This window comes from Schistocerca piceifrons, chromosome 5, assembly GCF_021461385.2.
Source record: "Schistocerca piceifrons isolate TAMUIC-IGC-003096 chromosome 5, iqSchPice1.1, whole genome shotgun sequence".
Taxonomy (NCBI): Eukaryota; Metazoa; Arthropoda; class Insecta; order Orthoptera; family Acrididae; genus Schistocerca; species Schistocerca piceifrons.
Window position 1 is genome coordinate 435860532 of NC_060142.1, and position 27504 is coordinate 435888035.

A 27504-nucleotide genomic window follows, 5' to 3' on the forward strand; every position below is an offset into this window, starting at 1 on the left:
GGCATTTGATTTGTAAACTTGTGTCATCAGTAAACATTGCTGTCTTTCTGACCTGCAAAGTCGGGACATCATACCCCACTTATGGGTGTCCAGGATCATATTTTTATTGTTGCAATTTCAGCATTTGTAACATTATTTGTGCTTGATAATGGCCTAAACACTAAAATTGCAATAGTAAAAATATAATCCTGGATACCCTTAAGTGGGACATGATGGCCTTCAACATTAATGGTGTGCTTTTGGGTAGGGGGAAGAGATTTTCCATGGTGTAAGCTCCACCAAAAGAAAAGTTGACTACTATGTTATCAGTACTATGTTGGTAAATAATCAGTATTCTGACCTTTATAACAAGGTGCTGAGGCGAACAAGTTGTACCTTACATCAAAGGTAGTCAAAATTTCCTATAAATAATAGCATGACTACAACAATACTTCACAGCCTGGTTGGAGTCCAGGCACCAAGTACAGATAATAATCTAGCTCACAGCACTTTAAGAAGACAACTGGGTCGGTTGTCAAAGTATTGAAAAATGGAATGAACAAATCATCTGACCACCCAAAATCATAACATAAGCCTGAGCAGTCAATGTTCTTCTTTCAACAGTTTATACAGGCTGTGAACCCATTTCACAAGAGGTCTTCAGAAGATAACTTTCCTCGATATTTCCACATATTCCTTCATTCTAAGATTAGATTTACTCCTATGTTGCAAGTTGTCAAAGTGATCCTCAACTTTCTTCTATGGCAGTTCATGCATGCTAGAGGAATTCTAGTAACACCAAATTTTAATTTTCCCCAAGTATAATTTTCTGTTTTATAGCTACAGAATTCTTGGCAAGGCCAAAGATCTGTATTAATGTAGCATCTGATGTGGTGCAAGTTCTTTTTTAAAGAGATATTTATAACTGTAATATTCTTCTTGATGTTTTCTCTCTCTTTCTCCTGAGAAACCCGATTTGTTAAAATCATGGACTGTCTGAAGCTCTGTGTTTGTTGGAATTATTGTGGTTATTGTTAGTTTTACATTTGCAATGGATGTTAACCTTCAACCTGCAGCAATTAACTTTTTCCATATGAAATTTAATAATGACAAAAAAAAGATTCATACAATTTGGTAATATGTGTGGAATATATAATATCTTGAATCGTTGGTAACTATTACCACATACAGCACTGCAACACAATATCTTTTAAAAAGTACACATATACAACTGCTACGATGTGGAATGTTAGCTTTGTATTTTATGGACTACACATTTGTGTGTGTGTGTGTGTGTGTGTGTGTGTGTGTGTGTGTGTGTGTGTGTGTGTGTGTGTGTCGTGCATCTGCTAGTTTCAGTTCACCCAAATCTTTGGTCTGGACAATCTAAGTGGAGAGTACGGCCTGGACAGTAAGTGGAGAGTAATTTGAACAGTGAGCTTTTTGTCTTACTTCTCAATCTCAATTAACTGACAACTCTTTGTTGAGAACACAGAGGTTTGGTGCTTCACTCAGCAATCACAAGCACAAGCACAGTTCTACTAGTCACCTCTCACTGTTGGACATTTTCTTATCAGATATGAGTGGCAACACATATACGGGTTCTAAAGGTGGGGCCATGTAACTACATGTGGCACTATACTAATCAAGTGGCTTGTCCACTAAGTTTGACTGTCTACGCCTTCCTGATGTGTGACTTTTTTGGTCAAAAGGTCATAATTTTAAAGGTATGAACTTCATTTGCTATTGCTTTACCATGCAGACTGTCCAACTCACATGTCTCACTAAAGCAGCTTTGTAATACACAAATTTCCAAACAGTCTTACATGTAATCAAATTTCTCTTATCTGCATCTGAAGTCCCTTGTGCCTCTTGGCTTACTGGTTCTAAAAAGGAACGTATTTAAGCTCGAACAAACACATTTATATCATAATCCTGGAACGGATCTTTTAAAAGTTTCTTATTGCACAGGTGATATTCACTTATTTACAATCCTCTGCAGTCTTCCATTAGAGGCCACTTGAGTCTTCAAGTCACTCACATATCAGTGAACCTGTTCCATATTCTCTTACCTCCTTTAACAGCTTTCAAAGCGGCACCATGTCACACTTTCAGGAAGTGTGGAAATATGGAATCTGCCTGTTGCCCTTCATCCATAGTTCACAGTATATCATCTAAAAAAAAGGGTGAGCTAAGTTCCCTCTTTGCCTGCTGCTACGCCAGTTGAAACCAGTCAATACAACGCAGTGCGTATGTGAAGGTGCATTTTGACAAGTTATTTGTTAAGTTATTTGTGTAAGTCAGCTGTTGGTAATCAAACCTGTTAATGTATTGCGGCTGGTTTAGATGAAGTTACAATGAATTCTTCATGAAGATGGTACTGAAGTGGAAGATCAATCATTTACATGTTTTCTGGTATGTATTACAGAGCCAAAATATTATTACCATTTAGAAACAGATTATGATGTAACACTAACACATAATTATGATGCTAGCAAATATACGGACTAACATATCACTGCAAGTGATAGTGATATGCCAAATTCAATAAGAGGCAATGGAAGCACTGAAAGTGAATTCCAACTTCCTCCAGGTAAGAAGCTTAAAGTCTTGTCATCACTGTGTTTGATGACAACACACAAGAGAACATTTATAATGATTATCATGTCAGAGATTTCAACACATATGAAAAGCTCCTGAAAAGATACCCTAAACTGAAGACTAAAAGGAATATTAAGAGCATATTGGACTATGTGGCGAAGAAAAGAAAAGCCAATACAGTTTTCAAAGGAAATTGTACTCTGCAGTTCTATGTCATCAAGCAGCATGTAATGACAGATTTTGGTGAAGTGTGAGAATGCAGTTCTTCCATTCCTTACTGGCATTTAAAACACTGGGCACTGGGAGTAGCCAGAAATCTCCAATGTACCAACTTAACAGTGTCACTGGGATTTTTAAATGATATCATTTCTGCTTTTGGTTGTTAAAACATTATTTATTGCAATTGCAATTTCAACATGTTGCATTTTTAAGCATTGTGGGATGTTGTAATCCGCTCAAACAATCTAAAGCTGTGCCATGCTCCTATGCAGAATTTGCATAAGGTGTTGTAAATATATCAGCTGTTCCTTATACATTATAGAGCTGTTGAAATAATAATGTAAACACTGAAGTTTAAATTCTGTGTAGTAGTATCCAGTTACCACATATCCACATATACTACATGAAATTCACTGGGATGTATTACTAATTAGAAAAAGGAGTTTAGGATAACATCACACGCGCGCACGCACCCCCCCCCCCCCCCCCCCCCACACACACACACACACACAAAGAGGTAAGGATGATGAGAAATAAGAAGAAGAAGAAGAATAAGAAGAGAGAATTCAAGCATCTCAAACATTTGTTGCTGAAATCAACAGGCGTACCAAGAGAGAAGAGATCCAAATGAATTCTGTATGGAACTGTGATTAGAGTCTGCTCAACTATGAGCTTGCTTTCTACAGAACACTATCCATGTAAGGGGGAAAGACACAATGTCTTGACATTGCAATCATTTAATAGTGCAACACACAGCTACACATCAATGGACAAATGACTGGCACACAAACTCTATATGTGTTTCCAAGAACCAGATGGAAAGTATGAACTCCGTGTGTCAAGGGAACTATAAAAGCAGTGCCCTCCAAAGTCTTCGCACATCCAATTGTGAGTAGATGATGACAAAAGAGCACCTGAAGACGTTTTGTTCTGTCAGTTTTGGATCCACATTTGGCAATAAAGTCATTAGTATTTTGTGACTTTTGGACTTAAGACTGAACAAGTACTACTGAAAGCTTACTGAGGACAAGATATACTTTTAAAAATCATATGCACAACCTCTCAAAGTTTATTTCTTCAGGTAATAAAAAATATATACCACAAGAATAACAGACTTTCTTGAACTAAGTTCTAGGAACATTCAGCCAATATTGGTGACAGATTCTTTGTCATGAAAATGCATTCTATCATTTACAGTCACTTATATCTGGAATTGTATAGAGCAATGCTTCGTTATGTATGGCGATACACTGTCTTAAGATATTGGTGAACCTGTGAACACATTGAAAATTGTAACTGACATGGTGTTCAGCACTGATATTACTGAATGGGCAGTTATGACGTGATTAACTCGCTTTTCCTCACTGTGCATTTTGCAGTCATTCAGATCGCTCTGAGAATGTTTTGAAAGTCCTCATTTGCATTTATAGTTGAAAAATGTACATTGCATTGGGCTTCTGCAGTGGCATCTAGAGCACATTTGCAGGGTCTTGCATAAAAATGACACATACCAAGATTTTGCAAAATACCGCATCTTCATTCACAACCACCAATACATTAATGCAACAGAAGCTGCTGATGAAGAACTAGTTTTTACATCACGTTTGTTTGAGAACCAGTATTGTAATGGAGCAATGTACACAATTATGTACATCTATAAATTTGCAAGACAATTACAATTTCAATTATATTCACATTTTGATCTGGTCTGCACGTGAAACACAAAACGTAAATTCCATTTCTCTCATTGTCAACACTACATAAGTGAGATAGAGCTTACCCCCTATGCATTGCGGTGCTCCCAGCGACTCTCCTAGTGTTGGCTGGAGCTTCCTCTCTCCGGTCCACTCTGAAAATGGCAAAGGAAAAGTGCGCACACAGTACATAGCATGTGTTTTTATTTGTATTAGTGTTTACACACATTTGCATATCTTGGTATTCACCTGAACTGCACATCAGTTGCTAGCTATTTTTTTTAAAAAATAAAAAATAAAAAAAAAAAAAAAAAAAAAAAAAAAAAAAAAATCATCATCAGGATCATCTGAGGGAACTCACTTCCTCCTTTGTTACACAAGAAGAGAGCAACAGTGGCCTTTGTTGAGTGATTATGTCAATATTTGATCGTACCAATGTAGATTTACAAGAAACCTGAATGATAAGGAGATGACCAATAGCCTGGCCGCTATTTGCTTCAGTGGAAAACTTATACATCCACTTGATTATATACATTTTTTAATCAGCAGTGTAATTAATGATTTTAATGTTACTGCACCTCACCTTAGGACTGGAACAATAATGTCAAGTACAGCCTAGGGACACAAAGTAAACTTATAATTAATTTAGTAAATGATTTTGTCTGAACAATATTTATGTTAGAAGAAGAGGCATCTACTTACCAGTCACCAAATCCAAAACAAAAACAACTGGAGCACACTGACAAATTTAGAAATAAAACTGAATGTCACTCTTTTGGAATTTGTTAAACTTTTTTCATCAGAATAAAGAAGACAAAGTGCGTAGAAACTGAAGAAAATCTTTCTACAAGGCTTGGGTCACATGACCCAGAGTACAAGTAATGAATAGGGAGCAACAATCAACTACTAGCTGTTATTATATGAGTGAATAATGGAACTTTCATCATAATTCTAAGTCACTTGCAGGCATGTCACTTCATCTTCCCTAACAAATTTCAAGATGCAAGTTACTGTCAAAATCATTAAAAACTGTGGTGAACATAGGTGAAGTATTTTTCCATCTTTATTCAACCAGGCAAGGTAACATTGTATCCCTTTTAAGAACTGTGCAAGTTATGATCAGAGCTAGTATTTGTTTATTTAACGTACTCATACAAAAATATCAGTATTTTAAGCAGAAAATACACATAAATGTAGTACAAAAATAAGATTAGCATTTGACACACACTTTTTAGTTGTACATGACAAGTATTACAATAATTTCATTCATAATTATCTCCGATAAAACTGTTTGTAAATCACCAGCAGAAAGAATAATGTCTTAAATGCTGCTAAATCATTATTCTCATTTTCCTCTCATGCAACATCTCATCTCAATGAAAACTGATCCTGTTTATACTTATCACAGAAGGTAACAACTGAGTTCCAAATAAGAATTTCACATGCAACTTAGCAAATAATCAATTTATAGAAAAGATATGATCATGGGGAGACAAGTACATACTAAATGACATACACAGAAACACAAATGTGCAAAAGAAGTACAGTGAGGAAAAACTGAATTAAATTGTCATGCAATAATTTTACAATGATTTACAAAAGAACTTGATGTAGATTAAATAGTAAAGCTCTGGATATACACTGTATACAATTCAAACTCCAAGTAAAACACTCAACTTCTTATTTCAACAATGTACACAGTACGAAGAGGTAGCAGTGTCACAAGCACTAATTTGAATACATTCAATAATCTTTAGAATGTGTTATCCTCCACAAAACTGTTTTAAAACTTTCAGTTTCCACAAAATCTGATACTAAATTCCCAAACACAAGACTATGAAAAGGGGTCCCTAACCAGTAAAAACAATTCTTCTAAGAAGACCACCAGTTCATGTCAATTAGGCTCTCATATATATTGCACAATTCCTTCACAGTGTTGTTTCAGTCTGTAGACCATCATGAAAATTGTATTGATTATTTACAGTCATAAATAGAATTTCAATGTGGAGAATGACGACAGAAGGGCATTTACTTACAAAACTTATGAATATATTCTGGGTTATGAAGAATATGTTTATCCATAGGAACTAACTACTTGGGTACGCTAGTGCTAACTACTTTGGCAGCTAACTACTTATAACATAAGTAACACTCATGCTCATACTGCTTCTCTAAGAAACTCTAGGGCAGATTTTGTTTAAAAGATAATGCTGAATAATGAGGAAAATGTGTAAAGCTAACTGATGGTAATATGATACAATTTCCGTAACATGCTGACCCATACACACTGTGATGCCAATAAATATTAAGGCATTACATCAAAAATTTGCATGTATATCTTTACATTATGCTCAATGATGCTACATATTTATTATTTATGTGATCATAACAATAGAGGTTCAACTACAAAGACAAGTTTAAAGGATCAAAATTACTAATGTAAAAAGAATACCAGAAATATTGAAGTATGTTTTAGCAAAACAAAATTACTGTCAAGTGTCTAACAAAATAACAGAGGATTAATATGCCATTTTATTAAATGAAGACATGAATAAGTGCAGGTTAAAGGGGAAATAGGAAACCAATTGTGACGTCACAAAGCATAATGAACTTTAGAATAGCTTGGTTCCTGTTCCGTCAGTGCCTGGAGACAGACAAGGACGCTCTCACATCCACTCCAGAGCAGCAAATTTGTTTACATTTTGCAGAAGCTATTATTTTGTAGAAAAATATTAACTACAACACAAGGTTTATATGCCTGTAGTCATTCCATTATATGCACACCATTTTAAAGTTGCTCTGTTATCCATGGCAGTATAAATTATTTGAGCTCATATTTTGCATATTATTGCTCTGTACCTGCGCAAAATTTCCAAAATCACTGAATCATATACTACTGTCCTCAGAGTCCAGAGTTTCATGCACTGGGAAGGCTTGATTGTATATCCTTTAGGTGAGGTAGAGCTTTCTTTCCCTCCCTCACAGTAAGCACAAAATTGCCAATAAAAACAATGAGTTAATTAAGAAAGAAGACATCCAGAAAACAATATACAGCATACATAGACTCAAAGCTCATGGATACCCGATACTGAAATGCCCTGTTGGTCAATTGCAGTTTTAGCATAATAGATTAGCCATTTAAGTCTCCATTTCAGCTAGTAGCAGACGATATTCTCTGCAGATCAATGTTTTTGTTTCTAATATTTTTCACCTAAATACCATGAACAAACAAACCTACAACTGCCTTTTTAGGGCAGCACATTTCAACACAAGTGGTTTCCATTTACTGCAGTGTCGTGACAAACATTAAACTTGCATTCTATAAATAAATCTGCTGAAGAAAATGGAAACAATTCTGCAAATGGCATAACTCAAAATAACATTTAATACATGTATTAACCTTTCACAATGATACTTTGCATCAACCTGACAAATAGCTTTATACTCACTCTCCAGAAAATCAACTGAAACACACTGCAGGAGATAAAATTCCAAGGGGAATTTTTTTCAGTGCTTTTATGTATGCAGACAGTGGTCATTTGCAAAATCAATTACCCATAAAAACCTATTATTGGAGAAAAAATTAAAGTAAAATGACTTTTTAACAACTACATAGTCACTTTTTATCTTGCTAACTTCTGTCTAATTTCACAACTACAAAAGATTGACTGAGATTTGTTTTCCTTCTCTACCCCATCCCTTCCTTTCTCATTATCACCTAAGACATTTCAGCAGCTGTTTTCTTCATGCAGCAACTTCCAATTACAATTATTTTCATTCTAATAGTGACACTAAAATACTTGTTACTGTTCAGTTATATGGAAGCAGTGGGTGCTGCAACTCACCCACCACATCAGCAACAGATCTTACGTTCATTAGCAAATTTGACACTGCTTTAAAAATCACAGGTAATATGTTCACTAATTAAACCAAAACAGATTAAGTGACTGCAAAATGAAAGAAAGAAATAAACCACAACAAACGCATAAAAACGGTTCCTGATTCTGTATCAAAGAAGATAGAAGCACTTTTGCTCTTTACAAGAAAAGATCTGAGAATCTCCTTTCACAAATAAACCTACCTTCTCCAGCGATCAAATTATTGCAGAATAATGAACAGATCTGCACAATACACTTTTACTCACAATGTATGTGACATACTAGTGCTGCCGAATATGGCTTGGGTTAGATATTGTGCCAAGCTTGTAATACCTTGCAGCACTGGTCTGTTGTGCTGAGCCACCACCAGAACCACTACCTCCACCACCAGCAACCAGTGCTGCTCCTGCTAAGACTGCAACTGCACCGACTCCTGGTGAAACTCCTGACAGGGCTGGTGTCGCCTGTGCTGGTGAGGAGATGTCTGTCTTCACTTGTGAACCGTCGCCTTTAAGTACAGCCACGCATTTCCACTCTGATGCAAAATTAGCTGCAACAGTTGAGAATTACACATCATGCCATATGCTCAATCTTCAACAGAAAGAAAAATGAAATTTAAGGAGCATTATATTAATAGCAGCTTTCAAGATATTATATATATTTTTAAGAAGTACCTTTCCACAAACGAACACAACAATCATCTCCCGAAGAAGCCAACATAGTTCCAGTAACATTCCAGCAGACACGCCACACTGTTGAGTAGTGGTCTTCAAATTGTGCTTGCAATGAGACTTCCAGTTTTGTTAAACCACTCTGGGTACCTTTGTCACTGGTAATAAAGAAACCATTACATAAAAATAGAGGGGGCCAACAGTACATACCCTACTAATTAATATTCAATATACTCACGGTAAGGGATTAAGTTTATAAATCTGAACATCTTTTGTTGCAACTGCAAGCAAGTGGTAACTTCTCCCAAGATTTGGTGCAAATGCAATATCATGTACTGGTTCTGTTACTGTAGATAATGTTTCAATTTTCACCCATCTCCGGCTGCATTCATTATATTCATAAATGAACACCTTGCCTCCAGATGATACAGTTGTATCATCACTCCCAACAGCCAACATAGGAGGATGTAACCTGTTACAGGAATACCACACGTATCAGTGTAAACAACAGCAGACTTTAGTCAAATATTAAACAAGTTTCACAAAAACTGGGCCAAACAGAAAAAAGTGCACATCTTATTTCTATTTGGACTTTTTGTCAAATAGAAATTTGTCCAGAAAACAAAGAAACTACTCTCCCATCTATATCTCCAAACCACAAGTGTCCAGAATGAAACCTACACAGGTAAGCTATTACTACAAATTTTTCGACTGTCAGTCACAGAGCAAATTTCATTGAACAAGCTTTATGTTTGCATTGAAAAAAATATTTTGTAGGACAGGATCTCAAACACACCAAAATAAATTGGTGCAAAAGATTTTCCCTTAAAAGAACTGCACTTTATTTGTTTATCTCAGTGACTGATTCAATAAGAGTGATACTATGAAACTAAAGCCTTAAGGTTCATCATCTAGTTGGTACTATGATTTTTTCCTGTCACCTGTGACTTCTTTCACCTCTCAAAATTATTTATGTGCACGGAAAAATTCCAAGACATACACTGTAGTCCAAAAGTCCATGTTAAGCTGTAGTTTCCCTTGTACATGGCTGAGGTAGTCAATTCTGTAGGTCCGTGTCTAGTAAAGCACTGCAGCATTCAAACCAACTGTCAGGCTGATGTCTGTTTTACATATTATAAGTAATGAAAACTTTTTACACTAGGTCCCAAAATGAGCTTAGTTCAAACTACAAGTCTAAAAACTGTGTGGCTATGTACACAAAACTGTATATAGGATCCTACTAGTGCTAATCTCAAATGCATCATACCACCACCATCACCAGTCCTAGTAACAGATGATAAAGAGCCTCTCTGATTAATCTGACAAAATTAAACACAGAACACAATCACACTTCACAGAACAAAGAAGTTAAGTAGAGTGCTAATGCACCATCACCAACAATTGTTATTTGCTATTTTCTTCACTGAGAAGATAAACAGGTTCTTAAAAAAATATATTTTGCATATAGAAAAGCAACACTTACTCCATATGTGGTTTGCTGTTAAGTGAGTATTTGCAACTCTCAAGAACAAATTACAGACCAGATACAATACAGAACCCAATTATAATTACATAGAACCTAGACAAAGGGGAGAGAAAGAGGCATAATTTACATAAGATAACAGAATAAAATGCATTAAGCATGTCCTTGTCAAGTATTATTTGCAAACATTTTATTGATTGCTAATATAAGGGGGTGTGACGAGTACAGTGACAAAGTTCTACTCAGTAAAGGAACTGCCATAAGAAGACAAATAGCGTGGTAGTGTGGGGGTAAAACAAAATTCAGCTTCCTCAAAAAGTCCTGGCATTACAAAATCTTTGTCATATAACCGTTAACACAAAGTTATACACAGAAAGAGTAGATTTGGCAGTGGTCGAAAATAAAATACAAACGGTACCAAGACTTCTGACTTCTACTCATTTGGAGCTGTTCCCTGTGTTTAAGAAAATGCTTGCAAACACAAGGGGTGATCAAAAACTAAGGAGTGAAACATACATTTTATTTTATACAGTGAATACAATCAACTTATAGTACATACATTAGGTTATTTTTCAACTTGGTCTCCATTTTGTTTAAGCGGTTGCAAGCAGTTGTCACTTCATGGGACAATATGCATATATCTTTCTGCTAAAAATCCTGTCCTTGCATGTTCAGCTACAATGTCATGAAGTGTTTCACCTTCTTGTCTGAAGCAAATTGTCAGCCTCTCAGGTTAAACTTCTGTTGCTCGGAGTCAGCTCCTCCATGCAAACTGTGTTCAGATCTGTTGAGCTGTGCTGTGTCGGCCAATTCAGTCCTCGTTAGTGACATTTTCACTACCGGCTGCCAATTTTTTTGCCAGCATGCTGTGAGATGGTGACATGATATTAAAGTCTCTCCGTAAACCAGTATCATTCCACAGTGAATTTAAGTTGTGTTTATACGTTTTTCCGACAGAGATCGAATAACAATGCAGATTTCTTCAAAAAATCATTTTTCCAAATGAGTCCCCATTCGTCTTTACCTGCAACTAGCGATGCAGGCAGCGGGTGGCTGAAACTCTCCAAAGTTATAAACAGCGCGTATCAGAATTATCACACACTACTAATTTCTCTGTAACAGACAAAATTCTACTAATATCAGGCTTGTAACCTTGTTTCTGATCACCCCTCATAATATTGAGACTTGGCCTACCTTAGGTGTAAATGAAATCAGTCAGTGTAAGTTTTCTTGGGTTTGGTAGCTCACTGTTTGTTTAGAACTGCCATGAACCCAGCATCAATCTGGATATTTGTGTTCTGGCATCAAGTTAGCATTCCAAAATACTCCATAAGCAGTGGCGGCTCATGCAAAATTTTATCAGTGTGCTACAATGTGGTGGCCTATATTTTGACTTAAAAGAGTAGTTCAAACGGCTCTGAGCAATATGAGACTTAACATCGGAGGTCGTCAGTCCCCTGGAACTTAGAACTACTTAAACCTAAGGACATCACACACATCCATGCCCAAGGCAGGATTCGAACCTGCTACCATAGTAGTCGCGTGGTTCCGGACTGAAGCGCCTAGAACCACTCAGCCACCGCGGCCAGCTACAAGGGTAGTAACTGAAGCTAAATTTATTATATTAATTTTACATATATACATTGAACTGTTTAAATACATTTCAATTTTACAATCAATCATTTTACATTGGAAGTGGGAGGGGGGGGGGGGGTGTGATCTGAGTGAACGAATTGCCAGTCCATGCACTAGACCAGTCGGGCAGGGTGCCATTACGACAACAACTACTTAAAAATTCCTCATGCCCTACAATTGCATAATATTCTACGTGGAGTTTCAAAGAAAAATACTGACCTGGTGCTGTAAGCAATGCAGCACTCATAGTGCCAGAAGGGATGATGTCACATTAGAGCATGCACAGTCAAAAACAGACAGCTGTGTCCTTCTCTGAGCTGACTGGACGATTAACCATCATTTCAGCACCTGACACTGATTTCTAATTACCACAGAGAGCATACTACACAACATGTTTTCACCTGTTTTATTTGCATACCAGAATGTATTCGGAGAGAAATGGCATAATTGTAGTGCAATTTCTGGCTCACATTCAAAGAGAAATGGCATAATTTTAGTGTGATATTTATGGTGTGTTGTAGCACATTAGTACATGATAATTGGCCACCACTGTCCACAAATTTTAGGTTGATTTGAATACGGACACCTAAATGATTGAAACAATGCAGACATTCAAATTTCCTGAGAAGCTAATAAAATTGACTACGATGACCCTGGAAAACAGCAGAAGTTCAGAGATGTCTGTTAGTCAAAAACAGACAGCTGTGTCCTTCTCTGAGCTGACTGGACGATTAACCATCATTTCAGCACCTGACACTGATTTCTAATTACCACAGAGAGCATACTACACAACATGTTTTCACCTGTTTTATTTGCATACCAGAATGTATTCGGAGAGAAATGGCATAATTGTAGTGCAATTTCTGGCTCACATTCAAAGAGAAATGGCATAATTTTAGTGTGATATTTATGGTGTGTTGTAGCACATTAGTACATGATAATTGGCCACCACTGTCCACAAATTTTAGGTTGATTTGAATACGGACACCTAAATGATTGAAACAATGCAGACATTCAAATTTCCTGAGAAGCTAATAAAATTGACTACGATGACCCTGGAAAACAGCAGAAGTTCAGAGATGTCTGTTGAGATTGTTTCCAATGGAATAAGGCCTAAGACAGGGAGACCCATTATCCCCAATACTATTCAACCTGGTATTAGAGAATGCAGTAAGACCAAGAACCACAAATGCAGGAGGCAATATTTACAATAGATTTTTTCACATTTTAACCTATGCAGATGATGTAATAAGTGCTAGAAGTATGGAGGCACTTACATCACCATTCAATGAGGTTGAAGCCATTGCCAAGAAACTTGGTTTAGAAATCAGTGAGACAAAATCTAAGTATGTGGTAACTGATAGAGTTAGAAGAAACATAGATCTCCAGTTGGAAGGGTACACCTTCGAAAGAGTAGACAGTTTTTCATACCTTGCCTCAGTAATAACATCAGAAAACAAAGTGGAGGCAGCAAACCGAATTAAGGCTGCCAAGAGATCATACAGAGAACTATATTCCGTGCTCAAAAGTAAGAACCTAAATAAGAAATTAAAGCCGACACTTTACAAAACAATGATCAAATCCATTCTTATGTATGGCAGCCAGTCATGGGTACTGATGGAGAATTTGGAGAAGAAGCTAAATATCTGGGAAAGGAAAGTGCTGAGAAAGATTTTTCGTCCTGTAAAAGAAGGAGAGGTATGGAGAATTAGGATTAATGAAGAAATAAGGTCTCTGTACAAAGAACTTGATTTGGTAACCTCAGTCAAAATGGGAAGGCTAAGATGATCAGGACATGCCCAGTGGATGATAGAAGAAGGGCTCCCAAAGAAGCTGATGATGGGGCATCCTAGCAGTAGAAGAAGGAGAGACTGACCACTTGTGAGATGGCTGGAAGATGTGGAAGCCAACCCGAGAGCAGTGGGAGTGAGGAGGTGGCGCACGAGTGCTGAAGACCAAGACGACTGGAAGTCTGGGCTTGAGGAGGCCAAGGTCCTCAGAGGACCTTAGTGCCGTGGAGTAAGTAAGTAAGTAAGTAAGTAAGTAAGTGAGTAAGTAAGTGAGTGAGTGAGTAAATAATCAAATGTACAAATCACTGAAAACGAAAAAATAATGATGAAAAATGGCTGAATATTGTTCTCGATTGCTTCTGAATCATCGGAGAATTCATAAAATAACCTTATACAGATCTGTAAATGATAGTTAATAACAAAGAATCTAGACTTACTTGTACCAAAAATACATACTCTATTCTTAAAGAGTAATATGTTTCCTGATAATAGTTTAAAAAGGATGGTAGTATGCAGTCTCATAATGTAAATAAGTTATTTTCCACAAAAAGTACTGTTTATTGCCACTTTACACAAATCACATCATTTCTTTAACAACCCGACACAGGGCTGTATACAACAGAGTGGTGTCTGTTCTGTCGCAAATTTATGACACAACAGACATCACTTGTGATGACTCTGCTGATATTTACATGTAAACATGAAATATAGGAAGGGGAAGGAAAGGAAAAGGATTGGTGGGAAATTGTGACAGCTAGTCGCACAGCACATTGTGGTAATGCAATGGCAAAAGTTGAAAATATGTGCCAGACCAGGACCTGAATCCAAATTTACCACTTCTCATGAATAGTTGCCTTAACTGCTTTAGACATCCGGTCACGGTCCCTGACCATTTCAGTTTCACAACTTATCGCACGCTGCAGTGCAGCATCACTTGTCCATTAAATGCACTATTCAGAAATCCCAATTCCCATAGGAGTTTGAATGATATTTGTGCATTCACACCGAAACAAATACTGAGGAGTTCTTTTTCAGATACTTACTAGGTCTACAACTTTGCTTCTATCGTTTTTTTCTTGAAGTTTGGGGCTTTATTGTGAAAAACTTACAAAAAAATTTTCATTCATAGTATTGCCCATCACTGGCCACTACATTCTCCCATCTTTTGGATAGCATATGAATCCCGTGGCAGAAGAACTGGGCGTCTTTTGTAAGAATCCATGAATCAATTCAATTTTGCACTTGTTCATATGATCGGAAGTGCTGGTCAGCCAGCCACTGATCGAAAAAGATGGTAGTCAGAGAGCGCAACGTATTGAGAACACAGAGAGAGGGAAAGGACTTTTCATTTCAATGTTTCCATGTATATTTTCACGGGTTTTGCGACATGGGGTCTAGCACTAACCTGCTGCAAAATTACCTTTATGTGTCTGTCACTGTATTGTGGCCATTGTGTATCAGTGCTGGGCTCTAACGCATCAATTGCGTTCAATAATGATGTCCTGTGACTGTCTTCATCTGTTTCAGTAGCTACGAAAGCATTCTGTCTTCCCCTGCCATACCTGTCTTCGACATCAAAATCACCGTTCTTAAGGTGCTGAAAACATTCTCTGCACATTCTTCCACTAATAGTTGCCTCACTACTGGTCTTACCCAGCATTTTAAGAGCCACAGCCACAGATTTCTTCATGTTAAAGCAGAAAATTAAAACTTCCCGCAAATGGCGAGAAATGGGTATGTAAGTTGAAATACTTAATTGAGAATAACCTTATGATGCAATCACAAATCAACTAATATTTTTATGGCATTATATTTTCAGATGCCTAAGATTATTGTATTACACCTATGACCAATCACCTGAACCCCAACTGCCATCTATTGCAAAACACGGAAGCACAGAGTTGTAGACCTAATACATTTCTGGGGGTGGGGGGAGTATTTGTTTCTGTGTGAATGAACAGATATCTTCTGAACTCCTATGGCACTCAGGATTTGCGAGTAGCGAGTTTAATGGATGTGGGATGCTGCTTACAGGGTGTAATAAGTTGGAAATTTGAGCTGGTTAGGGACTGTGTCCACATGGTCAAAGCAGTTAAGGCAACTCCTCACGAGAAGTGGTAAATCTGGATTGAAGTCCTGGTCTGGCATAAATTTTCAACTTTTTCTATTGTATTACCACAATGCACTGTGCGACTAGTTGTCACAATTTTCCACCCATCCTTTCCCTTTCCTCCTTCGTACATTTCATGTTTGCTTGTAACACAGGGCTGGCTATGGGAAGTACCACATCACACTAAAAGATTACAAAGCTTCTATAGTAGCCATGTCTACATTAGCCGGTTGTGGAAGATATTGGAAGGGTAATTTCAGCTCCTTCTACACATCTGAAATGTGAAAGCAGCAGTACCTGCAGTTCACAATTCTGGGAACTGAGGCAGCAGAACAGTGCTACGTAACACACCTAATCTGCATCTCACAGTGTATCAAGATACGTCAACTTATCTCTGCAGGAAACTGCACTTCACTGCCTTGATTTCTCTAATCTTAAACAGCCCCATAATTTGTTCCAACATGTTCCACTTCAAGCAACCACTCAGTGCTTCATTTATGGAATGATTATCATTTGTCTCTAGTGAACATTACCAATGGCTCTGCCCCACTTCTGCTAATTTAACTTCTCCATGTGTTACTACCATATGAAAGCATCACATATTGTTATTATTTATCCATAATATACAAAAGAGTTCCCATCAACATCATGGAAGTCCCTATGACAGGCTAGCCCCAAAATCTCTGCAAAAGCATTATGAGGAATTCGATAACCTACCTAAAAGCCAACATCATTTGGCATTAAGAAAATTCACCTACCACTTATGGCTACCGTAAAAGGAAATGTTCCTACTAGTGAGCTGAGCTAGATGCATCTTGCGCAACTGAAACACCAAATGTCTACTGCAGTTTCAATGAGAAGGAAGTATGCCCACACTACACAGCCATCTTACACATTACCACATGAAATGTACAAAAAACAACTCCACAAATTAAAATCTTGATCAGGTGATACATTATTATGAAAAATCGTTCTTGGAATGCTTCAGAGACGATACTGCAATATGATCAGAGTGTAATGTCACCTCCTCCCCCCTTTTTCTCCAGTTTCAGCTATGAAGACCACCACCCTAGAACACATTACTTTCATCACATTATCAATATGAGACTAGAATTCATTAATGCACAAAGCAATCTTTCCAAGTGTTTCATGGCAGTGGCTAGCAAATACCACTATAAGGTGCAACACATGAGCCGATGCTCACTCTTTGAGAATAAGTTCCCAAAACTTGTGAACTATCTTGATGACAGTAGTAAATCCTGACAGTTTGTGACAGAATGGTATGTGGAAAGTTTGGTGAAAATGAAGAATGGTCAACTCTGCTGTCTCATACATCTGTATAGGTGCTAATGAAGAACTCCTGTTTCATTTTCATTTATTTTTTTCTATTAAAAAATTACATAACAAAAGTAAATCCATAGAAACAATAAACACTGTAGAGCAGCATGCTATCTGTGTATCCTAACAATCCTGCATAACAGTTACTACAATAATGTGAAGCATATCCAAGCATGCTGGCAATCACTCAGCGCTTGGTGTCATTTGAGTTCAGCCAGCTAGCTAGAAACTTTATTTTTCTTTGATGTCGAGATACACAGTCAAAGGCAGAATATTATTTGATTTTACTAGTTTCGCTCATCAAACATGAAAATCTTCATACATTTTTATATAAAGATGCTCACTTCTGATCAGTGAAACTAGTAAAATAAGATAATGCACACGCTGTAAATTAATTCCCAATGGTCCCCATATCCTGTGCAGGCAATGCCTGTTTTTCTTCTTCTTCTTCACCACAATTTCAATGCACATTATGATTGATAATAAGTAAAAATTATTACACTTTTTGAGCAAAATAATCTTGAGTGCTGCCTGGATTTGAGTGAACCATCTAATTAACACAAGTAACAAAAATGCCAATATAGGAACTGTAGATGTTTGGAACACAATATTTCACCACAAATAACAAATATAAAAGCAGTTAATTACAATATAGGAAAAATAAAATAATATTAATCAGCATAAATAAACTTTAAAAACGTTTTACAAATTTATGACACTGCTGTTCTTTTGTGCTCATTTTCTTTTTCTGACATTTACCTGGAAAATGATGGATTCCATGACACACAACTGCATGAAAGCTTACACGATATTTCATGTTGCAGTGTCCACTGACTCAGATTCATGACATCTGGAGCCTCATATATACGAACAACACCATCTGCAGAACATGTTGCCAGCAAAAGACCAAGAGATTTTGGTCCAAATTTAACGTCAGTGACTGAAGTTCGTGAATCAACTAAGTTTGTTCTCCTTACCCAGTGTCGCATACCACGTTCTCCAGGTACAGAACCCTCACCCACTGAAATAATATTTTGTAATTAATCTTCATAAAAATTAAAGTTAAGAATAGTTACAAATCATACTAGTACAGCTAAGCACTAAATTCAATTCTAATGGGGAGGTGAGACAGTGAACAACCTGTCGAGGAGTCGGGGGGGTGGGTGGCGGACACGGACACGGACACACACACACACACACACACACACACACACACACACACACACACACAGACGCGCATGCGCGCAATATAGCGAATGATTTGTGGAGGAGTTGGAGGCGAGACAGTGAATAATATGTGGGGAAGGAGGAGATGAGATAGCAAATGATCTCTGTGTGTGTGTGTGTGTGTGTGTGTGTGTGTGTGTGTGTGTGTGTGTGTGTGTGTGTGTGTGTGAGGGCGGGGGGAGAGAACATGATAGCAATCAATACAGGGGGATAGTGATCGAAATCGGGGGGGGGGGGGGGGGGGGGCACATTGTAACGTGGTGAAGGGGAGGGGGAGGCTATACAGGCTTTTTAGCTAGTAAACGTTACTCCATGGTATGATAAAATTTCGACAAGCAGGTGCTATCCAAATATGCAGATGATTTCACTGAGATCTTCAAAGACCAAAGTTGCTCTACGACACTGTCCACCAGAAACAGGCCTGCCACACCTTTTTCCCCAGTGTGCTACCATCCCCCCCCCCCCCCCCCAACGACTTTCTGAACACATACGAGTACTGTCGTCTCAGTACCACCCATAATTGGAGCAATTTAATCATGTTTCAATTACCTCTCATGTCCTAAAACAAGAAATATCCTCCCCAGCCATCCCACAGTTTTATTTGCTACCCAACTGATCTATGTAGTATCCTTATCAATCCCTGTTCCAACTCTTCATTGGCCTCATGGCTCATATCCCTGTAAAAAGCCTAGATGAAAGATCTAACCCGTACATACTACCACTACTGCCAACTCCAGTTCTGTCATAAGCTCTTCATACCCCATCAAAAGCAGTGCCACCTATGAAAGCAGCCATGTAATGTACCGACACAGCTCCTACCATTGTGTGGCATTCTACATGGGTATGACCATTAGCACACTGAAGTTGTCTGTCTGCATGAGGGGCCACCGTTGTATTTTAGCCACGAGACAGCTGACCCACCAAGTTGCTGAGCAACACAGTGTATTTCACTAGAATGGCTGCTTCGTAGCCTATGCCATCTGGATCCTTCCCAACAACACTAGATTTTCTAAATGGCACATAGAGAATCTCTCCCTGCCTGCAACACATCCTTCATTCTTACAACTGCACTGGTCTGAGCCTTCCCTAGTCCCCGTCCATCGTCTGCCTCTATCACTTCCCTGCTCCCATTCTAGCCTCAAACACGCCTTCTATCCCAGTCCACCAGCATAGTCCTTTCCCTTCTCTCTGCCCCTCTTCCTCCCATACCAGCACAAAGTTCCTGATGCTGCACCTCGCAGCCCACTATTGAGACCCTCCGCCTCCGCCCCCTCCCCAACCACCACCACCACCACCACCACCACCACCACCACCACCTCCTCCTCCTCAGATCACTACCCACTTACGCCACGCCTCCGCAACCAAAGACAAGACGATAATCACCAATTGTGTGTGAGCTGTGGATGTATGAATGTGTGTTTGTTTCTTAGTATGATGTGAAACTTTGTCCAACAGCTACAATATATCCTACAGTCTGATTCTAAGGGTCTCTCTCTGCTGTTCAGTGTCTCCATTACATGGTGAACAGTACTCTATAACAACATAAATGTTGTTATTCTATCCTGGATTTATTATTGTTCAAAGAATGTTTAGTGGGATATCATAGAGATGAATCCTATAGAATTTGGATATAAGAAGAAAAGAAAGTCATTCTTTGCAGAGCTGTTATCTTTCAAGAGAACTAGGCTAATATTGTGGACTGCATCTATGTGATCTTGAGAAAAAGAATTAGGTAAAGTATTCAACAAAGGAAGTAACTCATCAGACTTGCAGCATTAAACAGAGTAAGATACAGATGAAGAAGAATATCTTATCAAATCACTTCATCAGCTGGTATGATACTGTTCAAAACTAAAGAAATCATCATATCTTAACAATTTTATCATGACTGCTCAAAATGACAATAAGAAGGAGGATCTTGAAAGCTTTGAGGAAGCATACAACAGCAAATATAGTTTCAACTGGATGCAACTATGCACAATAAAATAAAGTCATTGGAAGAAAAATCGGGCTTTGGAGTTAACCAAATTACCAAAAGGAGCAAAAGGCACACTTTTTATACAAGTTTTTCAACTGGTTGGTAATAGTGGTACAGTTTGCCAACTAAAATTACAGTTAGTTAGGTCTCATGCAAGCTGGAAGATGTTGGAACATGTGTTTTTGCATGTTTCTGTAATAAGAGGGATTCTAGACAAGAGAAGCAGATCCACATTAAGAACATCAATTATAATAAAGCTCATTGTTGCTCTTCATGTAAATAATGATGGTTACACATCAACAAGATGGTAATTTGAAAGTAATTTCAAAACTGCTTCATACAATTTAGGTTTTGACATTGAACATTTGTATGATGGCACATTACAAATATACTATGGCAGACAGCATATGCACTGTATTTATTAATGCATTTCAGTTTTTTAAGAATGCAAAACTGTTTCAACATCTACAATAAACAAAACACAAGTTGCAGTTACTGAGGACAGTTATTTCCTCTATCACCAAACATTTGGAGATCTGAAGTACCTGACAATTTTTAACACAACTTTATCTTAGCTATAGCGTATTTTTTAAAAGATAACTTTATTCTCCTACCTTGGAGGATACAGTAAAGTTGAAATGAATAGTCCTATATATTGATGATACAATTAATTTGGTCACTGTTTATTGACCAAATAAGGGAATGAATTATTAAAAGTGTGATACTGGTACAGACTTCCATGGGAGTAATATGAAATGAGGAGACGCCAGCATAAAGTGCTAAACCACAAGAGCAAATTTATAGTCATAACGCGTTATACATTTGGTTAAAAACAGAGACAAAAATTTACAAACAGTAAGACAAAACAATTAATATAGTAGACAGTTCTGTACATATGGAGCTACTTGCTGTCAGCATGCGGTAAATTTAGAAACGTAACAGATAACAAAAGCATAACAATTCTTACTACAGTGAAGATTAGTACTTTCTTCCATTGACCCCTTCAAGTCATCACTACCCATGATGCACAGTTTATTGCAGCAAAAGATGCGACTGAAAATAAACACTCGTTGCAATGCTTATTCAGGGGAATGGGAAAACAGATGTCAGTACTAGTTTTTTCTGATCACTTATCAATTTATAGTGAGACTCATACAAAATCTCAAATTTTAGCATCACACTAAATGTACTGAAATTAAGTATTTCTTTAGTCAAGAAGAAGTTGTGGCAAGAGATATGGGTGTTCAGTATATTTTTCAACAAGGAGTCAACGTTAGACTCCATGATGGAACTTCTGAAGAGTCATTTTAAAAAAAAGGAGGGGGGGGAGGGGGGGGGGGGGAAGAAGAAGAAAAGTAATGGCATAAACATTCACACAGAAACCAAAATGCATGCTCTCTTGGCCATGGCAAATGTTTGCCTTCCCATTATTTTACGTACTGCTCCATCCAGGAACTACCATTAATATTATAACTTAATTTCAATTTAATTAAATAAATGAATGTGTTACATTATACAGACCCTTATATAATTTAAGTTATTCCTTGATTTCACAAAAACTATTTTCAAGTGATATAATGCAATACTCTGAGAAGTTGTTAGAAGCAGTGCATTACGTGTCATGCAGTTCTCACAAATAAATCGGTACATTACGCACATTGCAGTCAGTGTTACATTCTTTATTGAAGTTAAGAGTTTTTAAGAAACTTTAACAATGATAAACACACTGAATAATTTATTAATTCATATTGCCAACATATGCACCCAGTACTGTGTTTGTGCGAGAATACAGTATACCAGGTTTCCCAAACTATGTTCTGTGGGACACAGGTGTTCTGACGGACAGAAAAATTTTATTATGGTTTCTGTGCTACGATTCAAAATCAAAGTTCTCACTGAACAAAATATTTTTGTCGTTTTTTAAAAATTTTATTAACCTACAAAATAAATAATTTATTTGATTGAAGTACCACAGTTCTCAAAGTGTTCCACCAGAGGAAAAGTTTGGGATCCCCTGCTGTAAGCTAGTTAAAACTTTGTTCACCACAATCTGTGCACCAAGGGAGTGTACGTTGAGTATGATGGTACACAAGAACTATAGGCAACTCAGCTGTTGAAATACTAGCTAGGATAGTTTCATTCCGCCAACCTTTTACTTACAGCAGAATATCATTTGGATACTATTTGTATCTGCCTGTTCCTCAAACACATACACAGTATGTGCTGCTTTTTTCAGTCTAAAACAGTTACTTGTCACAGTTCTTGCTTTTCAGTCATTTCATTAATATTGGAAGCAGGTGTAGGAAGGGGGAAGACGGATAGAACATTAGGGCTTAATATCCCATCAACAATAATTGTAGATGGAGCGCAAGCTCAGACTGGGGAAAGATGTACAGGGAAATTGGAAGCGTCCTTTGCAACAAGACCATTAGATAACCCATGGAATACTTAAATCTGGATCGGGTCTTGAACTGGAGTCCATCCATAAGCCAGTGCAATATTTTGCCACTTCATCACTTTGCACGGATTCTGTGAAAACAATTTTCTTACAATTTTTTAGTAGGTAGAATGAGTTATTTTGTCTCAGCAGAAGTTAAAAAAATTTACTTATAATTTATACACTGAAAATATGATCCTACATTTTATGGCAATATCATGAAAAGGATAGATTCTACTCGCCATATAGTGGAGATACCGAGTCGCAGATAGGTACAACAAAAAAGACAGTCAAACATGTAACCTTTCAGCCAAACAGCCTTCTTCCAAATTATACAAAACACAGTCTCTGGCTGCTGAGGCCAGACTGCAAGCAGCTGCTCATGATGGGTGTTAAAATCTCCCAAAGGTAGGAAAAGGTTTAGGGAGTTGATCAATCAGTGAAGCTAATACATCCAGGGGTATTGCACCATCTGGAGGAAGATATACATTGCAGTTATTTCCAGTGTTGTCCTTATTCTGACAGCCAGAGCTTCAAGGAGGGTTTGAAGGGGCACAGGTTCACTAGAGATTGAGTTTAGGACATAAATGCAAACTCCACCTGACACTCCATTACAGTCACTACAGTTCCTGTAGTATCCCTTATAGCCACAGAGGGCAGGGGTCCACATTGCTGGGAACCAGGTTTCCTGGAGGGCAATGCAGAAAGCAGGTGTAAAGCTTAACAGTTGCTGGAGCTCAGCCAGGCGATGGAAAAACTGCCGCAATTCCACTGGAGGATGACGTCATCATGAGACTGGGAAGGCATGGAACATTCAATGAGGCAGTTTACACACTCAATGAGGCAGTTTACACCTCAGGGTCACCTGCTGCCACTGACTTTTTGCCTGAGCAGTCTATATCCATTTTGCCTGAGGGTCCAGTAAGATCTAGGTCCCCAGCGGATGCCAGGATCTCCACCTCATCCACAGACGCAGAGCTTGGAGGTAGCGGTGGTGCGGGTACCACCGCAATTCCCTTGGTCTTGAGGGACCTTCTTTTTCGATTTCTCTCGCTGTTCCTTGGGTTTCCCTGAATGGGAAGACTTCACTGATTCAGTCTCTGGGACTGAGGATGAGCGTGAAGCCCTGCGACCAGCTGCTCTTGGGCTCTTCAGCCACTGGCGGGTGTCATCTTTCCCATCAGCAGAAACCTGGGAAGGGAGTGACCCAAGAGACTCCTTCCTACTGAGACCAGCTGAAGAAGTTGTATGCTTCTCGGGCTTAGAAATGGAGACAGACGTCCCCGATGGTTAGGGGTGGGGTGGGGTGGTGTTGCTCCTGAAGTAGTTGGTGCAGGAGCAACAGAGAGGGAAGTACCCTCCCCATCACCAAGGGGGCATGTGTAGTCTTCTGGCTCTGAGAGGTGACTGGGGTTGGTGGAGCTGATGTGGCTAGAACTGTTGTAGCGGCGGCTTAAGCCAATGTCATGCGCACAAGGTGCAGGAGTTCAAATTTCGTCTTAGCCTCAGTGTAGGTCAGTCGGTCCAGGGTCTTTTAGTCCATGATTTTCCTTTCTTTCTGGAGAATCTTGCAGTCTGGCGAGCAAGGACAGTGGTGCTCTCCACAGCTGACACAAATGGGAGGGTGACGCTGGAAGTACAGCAGGAAACATATGACCGAACTTCAAACATTTAAAGCACCACAATGGGAGAGGCATATAGGGTTTTACAACATAGCAGTAGACCATCACCTTGACCTTCTTGGGTAATGTATCACCCTTGAAGGCCACGATGAAGGAACCAATGGCAACCTGTTTATCCCTCGGAACCCGGTGGATACGCCAAACAAAATGTACACCTCGATGTTCTAAATTGGCGTGCAGTTCATTGTCGGACTACAAAAGAAGGTCCTGGTGCTATATGATACCCTGGACCATATTTAAGCTCTTAGGGGGCGTGATGGTTACAGAAACATCCCCCAGCTTGTCACAAGGGAGTAACGCCCATGACTGGGAAGAGGCTGCTGTTTTGATCAAGACTGACCCAGATCTCATTTTGGACAAGCCCTCCACATCCCCAAACTCGTCCTCTAAATTCTCAATAAGAAACTGAGTCTTCATCATCATAAAAGATTCCCCATCAGCTCTCGAACATACAAGGTACTGGGGTGAATAAGAGCCACTGCCATCCTTAACCTGACATTCCTCCCATGGTGTGGCCAAAGAGGGAAACGATTTGGGGTTGTACTTCTGTACACTGAATTGAGCCACCCTGATGCCACCCACTCCAACCAGTGGCCCTCCCCACGGGCACCACCCAGCCGCGGCAAAGGCCACCAGGCAGGATGGCCACTGCCGGGAGTCCTGATGCCCCAGGAGGATGGGCATCTACCCCTTGGCGTACGTGGGGAGTTTATGGTGCAGACCAGGAAACATGGCGACCCCATCACAACGGACTGGCTACTGTGCTGGATATCAGGTGCAACCAAGCAAAGAAGTCTGTTACCATCATCAGCGTAGAAAACGATACTGCACAGATGATGGAAAAATATGCACCAGGAGGATGACCTCGCCCAACAGTTGGAGAATGAGCAGAAGTGCAGATAGTTCTCAGTGCATGATGGACATACAGCACCACGTAAGGTGCCCTTCCCCAACTGGTTCGGTCTTCAGGAAAATTTTGAAAAAATGGAGGTGAAACCCTACAGAGGACTATCACAAAAGCCGAAACATGTGAGACTCCTTTTAGTTGCCTCTTACGACAGGCAGGAATACCTCGGGCCTATTCTAACCCCCTGATCTGCAGGGGAGATGGGGGGGGGAGTTAAAAGGTTGGGAGCAGCTTTTGGGCGGTGGACTGCGGTTCTTTCTGCAGAAGTAAGGTTAGCTTGCATGTTGAGGTATTTGGGGAACGATGGTGAGCCAAGGTTCGAGGTTAAGGAATTCTGTAAAGTTAACAAGGAATGATTTGGGGGCAGTGGGGGTGGATCACTGTTGCGAATTGAGTCAGACAAGGTTCAACACTGGTCTTTGGTTGAGTCTGACAGGTGGGTTTGGTTGTGAAAATGTGTTTCCACTGTAGGGACTGGGCAAAGGAGACAAGGCATTTAGCATGTCCTGCATGACTGAATTGGTCATAGGGTAAAAGGTGAGGCCTTTGGAAAGGACTGATACTTCCATGGGGCTACGGGTTTTGGAGGAAAGATTCATGAAAGTGCTTCAGGTCCTTTTAGGTTCTGGATTCTTTATGGTAGTGGGAGGGAGTTTCTGACAGTGGGGTAAATACAGTAGGTCTGGGAGGCAGGGATTGTCAGGTATGAGGGACTGTGGAGGAGGTTTGGAGGTGTTGTGGAAGTAGTGGACAGTGGTAGGCCAAGGCAGGGGTAGGAGATGAACAGGCTGGAGAATTTTGAGGTGGTGGTGTGTATGCTGCTCTAGTTAACGGAGGATAAGAGTTTCAATGTTGGAAATGGGATCCAGGAATTTGGGATTGCATAGCAGGAGAATTTTATAGGTGGAGAGGAGGTATTGCAAGGACATTTGGGCTTGATTGGCAGCGTTTTGCAGAACTATTTTGTTAGGGTTAAGGACTGGCGCAGTCTGGGTCATTGTGGAAGGAAGGGTTGAGGGTTGCAGCCGGAGATGAGTAATTTGATGATAACTTCATTTGGGGGGGGGGGGGGGGGGGGGGGGGAGATTCCATGAGCCAAGCAACAACACAGGAACAGTACGTGGGGCTGGGTTCTGGCTACGGGTAACGAAACCTTCGTACCAGTACCTAACCAGTACTTAACCCTCACTCACCCATGGCCATCGCTTCTATAGTGAAAAGCAGCCTCTCTTAAAATATATGAAGGGTCTCACAGAGGCCTTCACAGACTGCAATTACCCTCCCAACCTTGTAATCCCTGTAATACACTGAGACACAAGACTTGTCCCACACGCCCTCCCACCACCATCTACTCTACTCTGGTCTGGTCAGTAGCATCACCTACCCCATCAAAGGCATGGCTAAATGTGAAACCAGTCATGTGACCTACAAGCTAAGCTGCAACAACTGTGCTATGTTCTATATGGACACAGAAACCAATAAGCTGTCTGTTCTCATGAATGGCCACCAACAAGCTGTAGCCAAGAAACTGCTGGAGCACCAAATTGCTGGCACACTTCATAGCACAACATTCCTCATTTTAATGACTGCTTCACAGCCTGTGCCATCTAGCTCCTTCCTAGCAAGACCTGCTGATTTAATTGCACAGGTGGGAACTCACCCCACAATATATTGTCTCTTTCCATAACCCTCCTGGCCTCAACCTTCATCAGTCATTGTCCTTCACCCACCTGTCCCTTTCCCTGTTCCCACCCCAGAACTAAATAACAATCTATTCCACCAACGAACCCAGTCTTCTTATTTCTCTCATTTTCCCCTACCCCCCCCCCCCTCCCCTCCTCTCCCCAACCCTCTGTGTAACCTCCCAACTGCACC

At 39.4% G+C, this 27504-nt stretch overlaps 1 protein-coding gene across 2 annotated transcripts in view; it reads right to left on the reverse strand.

Moving 5' to 3' along the window:
* LOC124798033 (nucleoporin SEH1) overlaps window positions 1-27504 on the reverse strand; it is a 162807-nt gene that overhangs the window by 51106 nt on the left and 84197 nt on the right. The window contains exons 3-8 of one of the 2 annotated variants that reach the window (XM_047261250.1): window positions 18158-18419; window positions 9281-9514; window positions 9046-9200; window positions 8705-8921; window positions 4580-4648; window positions 2135-2153 (exon numbers count right to left, since the gene is read on the reverse strand). In XM_047261250.1, coding sequence (XP_047117206.1) covers window positions 2150-2153; window positions 4580-4648; window positions 8705-8921; window positions 9046-9200; window positions 9281-9514; window positions 18158-18419 — 941 coding nt within the window. In that variant the 3' untranslated portion in view covers window positions 2135-2149. Of the gene's footprint in view, window positions 1-2134; window positions 2154-4579; window positions 4649-8704; window positions 8922-9045; window positions 9201-9280; window positions 9515-18157; window positions 18420-27504 lie in introns of those variants that run through there. The other variant, XM_047261249.1, reaches the window with a different exon arrangement.